At 35.9% G+C, this 12,504-nt stretch overlaps 1 protein-coding gene across 4 annotated transcripts; it reads left to right on the top strand.

The window, feature by feature from the left end:
- The first annotated feature begins 397 nt into the window (after window positions 1-397).
- ISA3 (isoamylase 3) lies at window positions 398-11,981 on the top strand. 4 transcript variants are annotated; one of them, XM_008221128.3, is made up of 24 exons: window positions 398-748; window positions 1,176-1,227; window positions 1,322-1,390; window positions 1,619-1,776; window positions 3,011-3,098; window positions 3,327-3,563; window positions 3,862-3,966; window positions 4,608-4,712; window positions 4,838-4,972; window positions 5,042-5,128; window positions 5,294-5,351; window positions 5,734-5,797; window positions 5,899-5,998; window positions 6,310-6,410; window positions 6,922-6,973; window positions 7,578-7,640; window positions 8,272-8,361; window positions 8,446-8,518; window positions 9,407-9,486; window positions 9,812-9,916; window positions 9,993-10,091; window positions 10,191-10,252; window positions 11,207-11,315; window positions 11,536-11,981. In XM_008221128.3, the coding sequence occupies exons 1-24, from the start codon at window positions 630-632 to the stop codon at window positions 11,644-11,646; spliced, it is 2,322 nt and encodes a 773-aa protein (XP_008219350.2). In that variant the 5' UTR covers window positions 398-629; the 3' UTR covers window positions 11,647-11,981. The 4 variants fall into 4 exon arrangements, with proteins under 4 accessions (XP_008219350.2, XP_088901344.1, XP_088901345.1 ...); XM_089045217.1 differs by lacking the exon at window positions 1,176-1,227 and having other exon boundaries at window positions 686-748; window positions 1,317-1,390; XM_089045218.1 differs by lacking the exons at window positions 10,191-10,252; window positions 11,536-11,981.
- The last annotated feature ends 523 nt before the right edge of the window (window positions 11,982-12,504 follow it).

Genomic DNA, 12,504 nt, shown 5'->3' with positions numbered 1-12,504 from the left:
TTAGAGAGAGAGACTAAATGTGAATAAATGGAAGGTGACATCTTTTTGATATCCTTACTTTTGAGATTTGTTTGGGCATTTCTAGCATTAAGCAGATCAATATCTCTTTTTAACGTGAAAGTATGTCACAAACCCAAATTCCTTGGCGTCGGTAAATACTTTTTCAATCGCATCACTAGCTAATCAGCACAAACAAACAAGAAGATATTAAGAAGAAAGACCCATCAAATTACAGTGGCAGGGCCGTCGATCGAATCGACGGGGGGATGTGATATCTTAAATAAAAGATTATGAAACACGTGTCCCGCGCAGCATCAAACTTGATCCAACTCTCTCGCATCCGTTCACGTGGCAGACATGAAAAGGCACTTGGTAGTTATACTTGATCCCCATACACTCCTCATAAACCAGAAAGCGTAAAAGTACAAACTCTCACTCTCCTTCCAGACTTTCCACTCTTCCACTTCCAGCTTCCATTCTATGTAGCTGAAAAAACGCTTAAGGGTCCTCCCTTTTTGGTTCTTCCTTTCTCAAGCCACCATCTTTCTCTGGAATTCGATTCCCTTTGGGTTCAATATTCTTTCAGAATTTCAGAACTTTTATCATCATCAGTCCACAAAGATCACAAAATGCTTCGAACCCCACATTGGTACGATTCACATGTCGCTAAGTTCCCTCTCTTTGCATCACCATTCTCTTCTCACAATGGCTCTTCATGTACTGTAGCTTCTCCTGTCCTTGACATGGGGTAATTTTTCTCTACATCTCTGTTTTCTTCCTTTTGTGTATTGTTTCCTCTCATTGTAGTCTAACAGGTTCTTAATGATTCTAATGATTGAATTTTCAGTTTAATGGTTTGGATTTCCATTTCTGTTCCTATTAAGTTCTTGGAGTCCATTTTAAGGAATAAACTTTGGTGGGTTTTTGTTTTAACTTAATAAAATTGAGTACTTTCAACTTTCAAGTTTAAAAATATCATGGAATTCTACCAAAATGTATTTGCAGCAGTGAAACTCCCAGTATTTAGTAGTATACTGTATAGTGATAATAAATGATAGGACATGGTGAAAGTGTTGTCTTCTAAGCTGGAATGACTAGTTTGATGTTATGGTGCTATTTTGATTTGTGAAGAACCAATTGGGTTATTGTTGATTTGTTTGTTAATGTTTTATTAGATTGAAGTTGATTAAACAAGTATCGGGTAGCAATCAGCAAGGAATTGCCAAGGCATGTTTATCTTTGTATAATGCAATGAAATCAACCTTCATATTTTAGTTTTTCACTGTTGTTGATTGTATGGTTGGACTTTGGCATAGGTTAGACCCGGGATTGTGTCAAGCATAGAACAGCTAATGCTTACGGTCAGCGTGCTCAAGAACGTGTACTTGAGGTAATTCTTATCATGTAGGATCATATGTTTTACCTTATTTATTTTCTGACTGAAACTTCCAGATTATGTAAGACTGTAGACATAATTAATTACATTCACAAACGCCATAAGACCTCTAAATGTCAGATCAAGAAAATGATCAATTATTTCTTCCCTTATCTCCTTTTTCTTACCATACCGGAAGGGGAGCATTCAATGTTTTCATGTGTTCACCATTTGTGATTATAGGACGAGGCCCTCCAAATGTCAGAGACCAGTCCATCATGGAAAACTTTTCCAGGTCAAGCTTTTCCGCTGGGTGTATCAGAAGTTGATAGTGGGACTAATTTTGCTATCTTTTCACAGCATGCAACTGCTGTCACACTTTGCTTATCACTTCCAGAGAGGTGACACCGTATTTCCATTTAGTTAATTGGTTAATATTCAATTGTTTACAGTCATATATATGTGTGTGTGTGTGTGTGTGTGTGTGTGTGTGTGTGTACACATGCTGCGTGTGTGTGTATAAATGTATTCAGGGCATATTCTCTTGTCATAGATCAGGTATGCTATTGTATTTTTCAGGCGCCCTTGAAAATACTTATATTTAGATATTTCTTCTGTCTTAGTTTCTGAAATTTGTGGTTTGGACTGGGAGGTGTTTGGTACTGTGAATCATCATCTCTCTTAAACGAAAAAAAGAGTACAGAATCATCTTTTCAATCTTTGTCATATGGACTGATTCATAAGGCAACCATTTCTTCCCTTGCTTCCTGTTCAAATCATTGGGACATTTCTTAAATTAACTTTTTGAAGGAACTAGAGTGATGGAGATTCTGAAAAAATTTCAGATGATTTTTCACAAAACGACAAAGTCTCCTTGAATCTGAGCCAGTCTGATACAAGATATTCGTCTGTTCATGCTTCTGGGACATTTTCCGTGAATCCTTTTTTCATTATATGGTAGAAGATACTGCTTCTCAAGTTTTCGAGTCATATAAGATGCTTTGAAAGGTTGGTGTACTCAACAAAGGGCCAATTCTTGCATGGTTGGTGGCTACTTGTGAGTCCGTGACAAGCTCCAAAAACGAAGACCCTTTCTGTATCTCCACGTTGTGTGTTGTGTAAAGCAGAGGAGGAGAGTGCTCTTCATTATATATATTATATATTATTTTTTTGTGCATTGTCCATCAACTTCGTCCACAACGAAAATCTGGGTTAGGTTCATGCATATTTGTAGTGGTCTGGCTTTGGCCTAGAAATTTGTTGGTGGAATATTACTTAATATAGGGGCTAACAAAAGGACAATCATCCTTTGGTGTAGTTCGGAGTCAGTTACAATGTGGGTGTTTGGTGGAAAAAAAAAGAAAGTGCAATTGATAATAAGGTGGATGAAGTTTGCCTTTATTTGGAACTAACATGTTTTTTTATAGGAAATGTTACAAAGTAGATTTTTAACTTCACCTGGGCATCTTTGTCTTGATTAGAGGGAGCTTTGACCTGAATGCAATTTAGTTTCTTGTTTAAGTTCAGACTGTAGTTTCGTTTTAGATGGACATCATCTCCACCCTTTTTGTAGATACTCTTTCTTGACTTTCCCAGACTCATGCTTTTCATGAATATAATTTTTGTCAAGGAAAGGCTTGGAAGGGTGGATGGTGGAATGATGGAGTTCTCTTTGGATCGTAATGAAAACAAGACAGGTGACATTTGGCACATATGTATCAAGGTAATATTTGATTTGGCTTGTAACTGATTTTATTTATTTATTTACGTTGCTCAAATCACTACCTTTCTTTGTGCTGTCTTTTGTTCAAGAATGAAGTTTTCCTTAGCTTGAACAAGTACAACTCTCTTTCTTTGTCTCCCTCTCCCTCTCTCTCTCTTCCTTGAAAATGGCAATGTATCTCCTGATGTAGTTGTCATCACTCATGATAATGAAATTATATCTTTACAGGATTTGCCCCGGAGCAATGTTCTCTATGGTTATCGTATGGATGGGCCACGAGGTTGGCATGAGGGGCATCGATTTGACAGCAGAGTTGTGCTTATAGATCCTTACGCAAAGCTGGTTGATGGCCGCCGGTTTTTTGGAGATAGCAGCAAAAAGTTTTCTAAGTTTCTTGGAACTTATGATTTTGATAGCTTGCCATTTGCTTGGGGAGACAACTACAAGCTCCCAAATATACCTGAGGTAAATAAGTTTCTATATATGTTTGTCATGCAGTAAATAGGATAAATTGTTGTCTTGACGCATTTGTTCAATCAGATTGGAATTCTCTCTCTCTCTCTCTCTCTCTCTCTCTCTCGACATCACATCTTATGGTTGATAAGAAAACTCATAACTGCATATACATAAATACATGTACTCATGGGTGATAGGAGTTAATTCTCGTTTTAAAAATTATTTTCCTTTGTTTTTTTGGGCCAAATTAAATTTGATGCTTCATCTTGTTACATCTTAACCTGTATGTTTGCTTCTGTTTTTTCAGAAGGATCTTGTTATATATGAAATGAACGTTCGTGCATTTACAGCCTCTGAATCCAGTGGTCTGGATCCAGATATTCGTGGTAGCTACCTTGGTGTGATTGAGAAGGTAATAGTTGATTCTAGCAAGATAAATGACAATATAGCATCTGCTGAAACAAAAGTCCAATATTTTCGGTCAATTATCTGAATACTCCCTTCAACTCTATCCTTCTTTACCTTGGTTTTATGACAATTTTGGATGTGTTTCTAGCAATTTGAATTGTTTTTATTTTGTTTTCAAGCAACACTTCAGAATTACCTGGAAACACATATATGGATTTCTTAGGTTTTTATTTACTACCTCTTAACTGCTCTTTTAATCATCAAAAACTTAGGATTTGGTTTAAATATTATAGTTGTTTGAGTGATGCCCAATTACCCATAGGTGCAGGCAATAAAAATTGAGTTTCTTGCTAAATTGTTCTGGCTGGACACAGTTTCCATGAGACAAGACTAGTGAACTTCTAAGGGGGCTTGGATTCTAATGTTCTGAAAGAAATGATTTACAATGCAAATGTATCAAGTGCTTTCTCACATGAAATGATGCGTGGCAAGTTGAAGACAAATCATGAATAATGACAACATATACTGTCTAATGTGCTTAGAGTTATCCCAATCATTTAACATTCTTTGAATAGAAGAATAGCTATTTAATTGTTTTGATATGATGAACTTCTCTGACGTTTTTCCCTCCATTTTAATTCTAAGATTCCACACCTTCAAGAGCTTGGTATCAATGCAGTGGAGTTGCTGCCTGTCTTTGAATTTGATGAGTTTGAGTTTCAGAGGCGACCAAATCCTAGAGATCACATGGTAACTAAACCAATTTCTCCTGTTTTCAACTGAAATGTTTATATAAAAGTTAAAACACGTAGCAGTAGTTATTTCGATTGAGCTCTGAAAAAGCCGAGTGATCTAATTTACCAATGTCTCTGAAGATAAATACATGGGGCTACTCAACAATAAATTTCTTTGCTCCTATGAGCCGCTATGCAAGTGATGGTGGAGGACCCCTTAAAGCTTCCCAGGAATTTAAACAAATGGTTAAAGCCTTGCATGGTGCTGGGATAGAGGTAAATTACATCTTTTTGCAATGTTCCTGTTATTGCAGTTTTGAAACCTTTTTTTTTTTTTTGGTACAGGTCATTTTGGATGTTGTCTATAATCATACTAATGAAGCTGATGACGCCAACCCTTATACCACTTCATTTCGTGGCATAGATAATAAGGTGATGCTTAATTATTGTTCTTTTTAGGGCAGAGTTTAGTATGGCTTTAAATCTTTTATTTAATTACAACTTCTTTAAAACACTGGGATTTTATTTTTCGAAATAAAATTTTGTATGAATAAATATTATATTTTTCTTTATAAATGACGCGTCCTACATCTACAGGTTTATTACATGCTGGACCTAAACAACAATGGGCAATTACTGAACTTCTCTGGCTGCGGTAATTCAATTGTCTTTCTTGTATGGTGAAATTCTGATGGAAATTCTGGTGCTTTTCCATCCATTTCTTACAAATGAAGTATGTTTTGTCTTTTATTGCTGCTGGTATGTTTATTTTGCATGAAGTGAGGAAAAGTTTATGGGATGTTTATATAATGCTGTACTGGTATGTTTATTTCTTATATGATATGAAAATGGATATGTCAATGAAGAAGGGAAGGTATATGTATTTTACTATAAATGAAACTTAATAGAGAACAAACTTTTTGGACTTTACTGCTGGATTCTGGAAACAAAACAGGATTGGTTTTTCTCTAGAATGAAGGTTAAAACTATTATTGTTAGCATATGAAGGTCTTAAGTTTTTTTCTGCTGGTTTTCAGGGAACACATTAAACTGTAACCATCCTGTTGTCATGGAGCTCATAATAGATAGCTTAAGACACTGGTAAGGACACGATTCATACATTGTCTTTATTTGTTAATTTATGTGATGAATAGATAGTTCATTTCAAGCTTCATACTTCCTCTTTTGTTACACATTTTCAGGGTCACTGAATATCATGTGGATGGATTTAGATTTGACCTTGCCAGTGTTCTTTGTCGGGGATCAGATGGAAGTCCGCTTAGTGCACCACCAGTTATTAGGGTAAGTCATTAGTGTTTTTGTTTGGATGGTTGACAGTAGTTTGATTTATCTAGCTCAGTGTGCATATATTCTCTCTATGTATCTAATTTCGAAATCAAGATCTTGGCTATTATGAATTTCTAAAGATATCCGTTGTTACTCATACACTTACAAGTTTGTGGTCAATGGTCATTGATATGACGCATTACCTGTGAGTTGTGAATTATGTTCTCTATCTGTTGAGTTTATACAGACATGCCTTCTAGTTATTGCATAAAGATTCTAGAAGTTTAGTTGTGTGAGGATTGACTTAGTGTTCTTTGTTGGACCAGGCTATTGCAAAAGATTCCATCCTATCAAGATGTAAAATTATTTCCGAACCTTGGGACTGTGGAGGCCTTTATCTCGTTGGAAGATTTCCAAATTGGGACAGGTAATCTATGCTACAAATTTACATTTCATCGTAGTGATATGGGAGAGACTGTTAAGCCTGTTATTGAATCATATTTATCATTAATAAAAGTTATTTCCCTTGTATAAAAAAAAGGGGACATTGCCTCTATTCTAGCCTCTTTTAGACTTAACCTCTGATTTTGTGCTTTTCTTCCTCTCTTTTGGGAATTATCTAACTTGTCAGGAAAGAGTTATAATTCATCATCTCCATCAAAAGGATGATTCTTATTGAACAATATGACAATCTAATCTTATTAAAAGAAAATAAGGATACCGTTGCATCACTTAACAAGTCTGTAAAACTGGATGGGAGCGTATGCTTCTATAAATAAAGTTCTTGTTTTTGGTCTGACTGATTTTATAAATAAACTAGGATTCTAAGTAATTGAGTAGTTAAAAGATGACATGAAATCAAGTAACATTGGAAGGCTTGCTCCTGTGGAAGTTTGGATTGTTCAACTCCATTACTTATGAGATTCCTTTAAATGCAGGTGGGCAGAATGGAATGGGAAATACCGTGACGACTTAAGGAGATTTATAAAGGTATTTCCATGAGATGATAATTGTATTGCTTAGATGGGTCTTTAACTTATTCACACTGTTAACCTTCATGCAAAGTAAAAGAACCGATGTAAAAGCAAACATTGAAGTCTGTGTATAGACTATGGTTCACAGGAATCTCCTCTGTATCCAAAAAAGGGCTAAATTTGATGAGGAAGGGCGTGCATAAATGTGAATAGGTTTTCGGTTAATTAGATCAATGGATATTGTTTGAAGCTTTGTTATAATCTGATGCAATTGGATGAATTTCGGTAAGATAAAATTCTATTCAGTGTCTTGATATTTCAATAAGTTGTGGTTGTTAGTTGATTCTTTCTCTCGAGTCTTGACTAATATCAACTTTCTTTGAGCATTGCATTTACAGCGTCCCTCTTTTTCCTGGCATGATCTTAACCTTTTTATTATTGTTATTATTTCAACCTTCTTAGTTCCACTTTCTTGATTCTAACTGTGTGGTTTAGCAACTAAAGCACATTTAGATTTTAAATTCCATAATGCACACAGATATATGTATATATAATCTATATAATATATAAAAATATGTATTCCTGTTTTTCAGATCTTTGGTTAAATTTTCTTTATACAGGGCGACTCTGGTATGAAAGGAAGTTTTGCAACTCGTGTTTCTGGATCTGCTGATCTTTACAAAGTAAGCATTAGTTTTTTCATTAATATGGCTGTATCGTGACTGTTGACCATTTAATTCCATTTCCATGTTTTTTTACTATCAATTTGGTATTATTGATGTCAGCCATGCAAACTTGTTAAGCAGGCCTCATTGTACATATTTTTATTTTCAACTGGGTTAATACTCCCAGCTTAGAAAATCAACTAAGTTGAACTTGGAGATGGTTTACTTGGTTTGAGAACTTATTGCTCAAGTTCGACTGGAATAACCCAATTACAATCAAAAGGACCGAATGCCTTATATTTCATGTTTAGGTAGCCCTGCATCTTTCTTGTTTCTACAGCACCCCAAAACCCTCATGTCTTATGATGGTACCTGTCAATATCATCATCTGGATCTTGAATTATTTTACTTGGTCCTGATCAAAATCTTTGAAATATTTTTGGCTTCTCTTGAGTGTACTATTATCCAGTAACAAACATCTAGCTTCCCTCTTATTCTCTATTATTAGCAATATGTTTGGCTGAAAGTTTGTATCAGTGTTTTACATCTTTTGTGGTAAATACAATTTGTGTTCTTAGTAATCTGTGCTGCTGCTACATTCAATGGAAGCTCTAGTTTCATGCTCTCATAATTTTCACTCACTCCACAGGTGAATAAGCGCAAGCCTTATCACAGTGTTAATTTTGTTGTCGCGCATGATGGGTTCACACTATATGATCTTGTTTCATACAATTTCAAGGTACTTTAACATTTTTAAGCCATCAGTTCGTCATTTATTGAAGCCTGTGTGATGCGGTCTTTCCCTTGATTGTTGGTTTTGTAGCACAATGATGCTAATGGAGAAGGAGGAAATGATGGAAGTAATGATAATCTGAGCTGGAATTGTGGTTACGAAGGTAGGGGCTAAACTTTGATGCTTGCTCCTTGATATATTTTGTAATAATTCTAGCTTTAATGTATTGAAACTTGTGAGGACTGGTAGTTTGTTGTTAACTCTATGGGGCATCAAAATTGATCATTTTCATTCTCATGCTATTGTGGGGGAGCATGTATTAGTCAGAACTCAGAGTACAGGGGTTTCAGCATTTGTTTTATCCAGAAAAATATACAGATAAGGTGATATAAATTATCATGTACAAATTACAAGCACTGTATTGCATGAGATAACAGTTCTCTCAGACATGCTATCAAGGATCCTTGCTGAATAACTTATGTGTTATCTCTTTAGTCTGTCACTTTGTCATCATGACTAATATGGTGTATCAAGTTGTGAAAATCAAGTAAATGCACAAAACTGTTAGTGTCTTTCTATTTCTATCTGCAAAGACTTGTAGTGCTAGTTCTACGTCTGACAAAAAGTCTCTGTGCTATCTCTTTGGTCTATCAAAGCCCAAGATCTGCTGTTGTTTGTCATCTTGGCTAACTTCCTGAGTTCCTAGGTGGTGTAAGTTTTAGTGTCATAACTCGAAAATGAAATAAAATTTATACGAACTACAATGATAGTATCAAGTAGTCATGAACTGTTCATGTTTATGCATATTTATGTAAAACCACAGCAAACAATAGATGGTGCAAGTGCAATATCAATAATTGTGCATTTATTGTTCAAGTGGAGACAAACTTACTCCTGCAGATGGGACATGGACAGTTCTTTAGTACAATTTGCCATGTAGGATATGAATGGGTACAGCTTAAGTAAAGAAAAATATATTTTGTCTCTGCCATATGTTCTCTCTCTCTCTCTCTCTCTCTGCCATTTGATCTTATCTGCAATTATTCGACAGGAGAAACTGATGATTCTACTGTTAAAGCTATACGTTCCCGACAAATGAAAAATTTTCATTTGGCATTAATGATATCTCAGGTACATTCATTAAAAATTTAATTTCATGTGTCATATCATCATATCCATGCATACTTGTCATTTGAGCTATAGTTAAGAAATTATATTGAACTTGTTGAGTTCAGTGGTTTCAAAGTTCAGGTTTTACTTGAGATTATCCATGAGTCTTCTTTCTTCGTGTTGACTGACAGCAAATTGTTTTTGACCCTTCTGTCTGATAAGTACTCTTGCTAGAACATTACTTTTGGAATTCTGACTCCATTTGATATCCCTAAAAGACTTCACTTGTAACATAACACTAGTGAACATTTAGTGCTGATGAATTTTTTTGAATGTATATAACCAGGGGACACCAATGATGCTGATGGGGGATGAATATGGGCATAGTCGAAATGGAAATAACAACAGTTATGGACATGATACTGCTATTAACCATTTCCAGTGGGGACTGGTAAATTATTTTTGTTATGGCTTCCATTCAGCTTTAATCTAGATGACTAGCATGGAATAATCTTTTGGCATGGCAGTTGGAGGCACGCAACAGCAATCACTTCAGGTTTTTCAAAGAGGTGATAAGATTTCGACGAACACATCGTGTATTTGGTCGTGATACATTTCTTGAGAAAGTAATCTCCTTTTGCCTTTGTCTTATTTCCGATTCTTTCATGCTTTAAATTTAACTTTAAGCATCCACTTTTTCTAAGACTCATTGGACACTTGTTCAGAATGACGTGACATGGCATGAAGACAACTGGCACAATTATGAAAGCAAATTCCTTGCATTTACGTAAGGAATTACACCTATCTTCTTAGTATAATATAGATATTTGAGATACCGTAATCTGAATTTTCTTTCAAGATATTGCAAGTGGGGGCTGCGACAGTATTTTTAGTGTTCAGTGGCCTTGACATCATGATCTTGCTCATTGAATTACAAAAACAAATTCATGAGTAATTTAGCAAGTGATGGTGCTTGCTTTAAGTAGTCCATGTGTTACTTAGATGGCCGTTGGTCACTGATATGGTTTGGACTTATGTAATGGCTGTTCCTTTTCATGATCATACATGTTTGTCTGAGCATGGGTACTTACCACATAGAAAAGCATCTGATCCTTTCCCCCTTCGGCCAACAACACAGTGTTGGACGTTTTTACATGACAGCTGCATAACATTTCGTGTTTTTAGCTTTTGTTGTTACAGTTTCTTTTTATTTTTCTTTTCTTTCTTCCTTTGGATAAAGGCTTTTTATAATGTCCTTAAGGCAGTGAGATACTACTTTTGCTTTCCCCTGGATTAGTTCCATACAACAATTATGAGCAGGTTTCGACAAGTGTCCTGCCATAAGATAGTGTTGAAGACCGCCTTGATTGGAACTGGGGATACATGAAATTAGCTATGGTTTAATTGGAGTAGCCTATTATTATATTAGATTATCGATTGTCAGTCCTTATGGCTTCTTAGGCTTCCCTTGTTGATCCAGAATCTCACTGGGATGGATCACTTTCATGCTAATTTAATTAGATCAAAATATGTATGATTTTGTTCACAGAAGTTGACTGGGAAAAAAGTATATATATTATGATAAATCTTTGGAGATGCAGTAAGAGAAGAGGATACAGATTGACTCAACAATACTAAAAAATGTTGGGATCTATTAGAAAAATGGACCTGAACTGCAAGGTTTTGAATTTGAACGTGTGAAACGGATCTAAAACACGCAGCTGAAATATTTGTTTTGCAGGTTTCATGACAATAATGGAGGAGACGTCTATATGGCATTCAATGCTCATGACTATTTTATTAAGGTTCCAATACCCGCAGCACCAGTAAAGAGGAGATGGTTTCGTGTGGTTGGTTCTTTCCCAATTCTATAGTACATAACCCCTTGTTTTCTAGATTTTGTTCACTGATAACCTGCATAGTTTGCTTTGCAATGTAGAGCTTTGAAAAAGCACTATAGATTGGCATTTCCGTTCAATTGAATGGAGCATATCTGTTCATTTCTTCAACTCCATCATTGTTACCCATTTCCAAACAACTCCACTAACAAGCAGCCTTGTTGAATTGCAGGTGGACACTAATCTTGAGTCTCCCAATGACTTCGTGCTTGACGGCGTCCCAGGCATCAAAAGCACGTATAACATGGCCCCCTACTCCTCAATTCTTCTTGAAGCAAAATGATGACATAACTTCAGAAGCCGCTTTTTTCAGATGGCTTGGATTATCTGGAAGATGACTGAAGGATACGGCTGGTTTCAAACTAGAACAAGATTTATATTTTTATTTTTGAAGTCCTTGAGCTGTAGAAATGCATGTTCATGTCAATGGGACTAGTAAAGTAGTTTCGAATTTATAGTAGATCACCGTGATTCCCCATCAATAAGGAGGAACAGCCAGCCTCAACCATATGCAGGGAGCTATGAAAGCGTGTAATTACTTCAATAATTGCAGAGAGCCCCTGTGCTTAACAAACATTCTAAAGGGATCATAATATTTCATAGGCCAAATTGTAGAAATGCTCCTTGAACTATACCCCAACTTTATTTTCGTCCCTCACATTGTTTTGTTGTTACTATGGTACTTTAATTATACCTCTAGTTACAGAAACCGTCCTTGCCGTCATCTTTGTCAAATTTACCGTTAAAAATGATGACATGATATTGACAAGTCCTACTTGATATGGGCAAAAATGTATTTTCGCACAAAATTTAAAAAAAAAATCAAATAATATCTCTCTCTCCAGCCCGATTCCTCCCCCTCTCCCAATTAGGTCGGAGGTTCACTCTCAACTATGAAAAATTTCTAAAGCTTCCTCCCAATATCCATTTGAACTGCAAAACACCATATATGGAAAAAGAATCCGGTAACAACCCATCCATTCGTAACCTATAGAGGCCAAGGAAGGGATTTTGGAGGAGGTTGGTGGTGGGCTGTGTAGCTAAAGCCATGTTTAAATGATTGGTGGGGGCTGGGAAGAAATTGGTGGGCGGGAGAAGAAATATGGGTGAGAAGGGACTTGATCAAAAACCAATGCAAGAA

The sequence above is a fragment of the Prunus mume genome, linkage group LG2 (assembly GCF_029339155.1).
Source record: "Prunus mume cultivar Tortuosa linkage group LG2, ASM2933915v1, whole genome shotgun sequence".
In the NCBI taxonomy this organism is placed as follows: Eukaryota; Viridiplantae; Streptophyta; class Magnoliopsida; order Rosales; family Rosaceae; genus Prunus; species Prunus mume.
The sequence above is the reverse complement of the archived record's forward strand: the minus strand, read 5'-3'. Positions and strand labels throughout refer to the sequence as shown.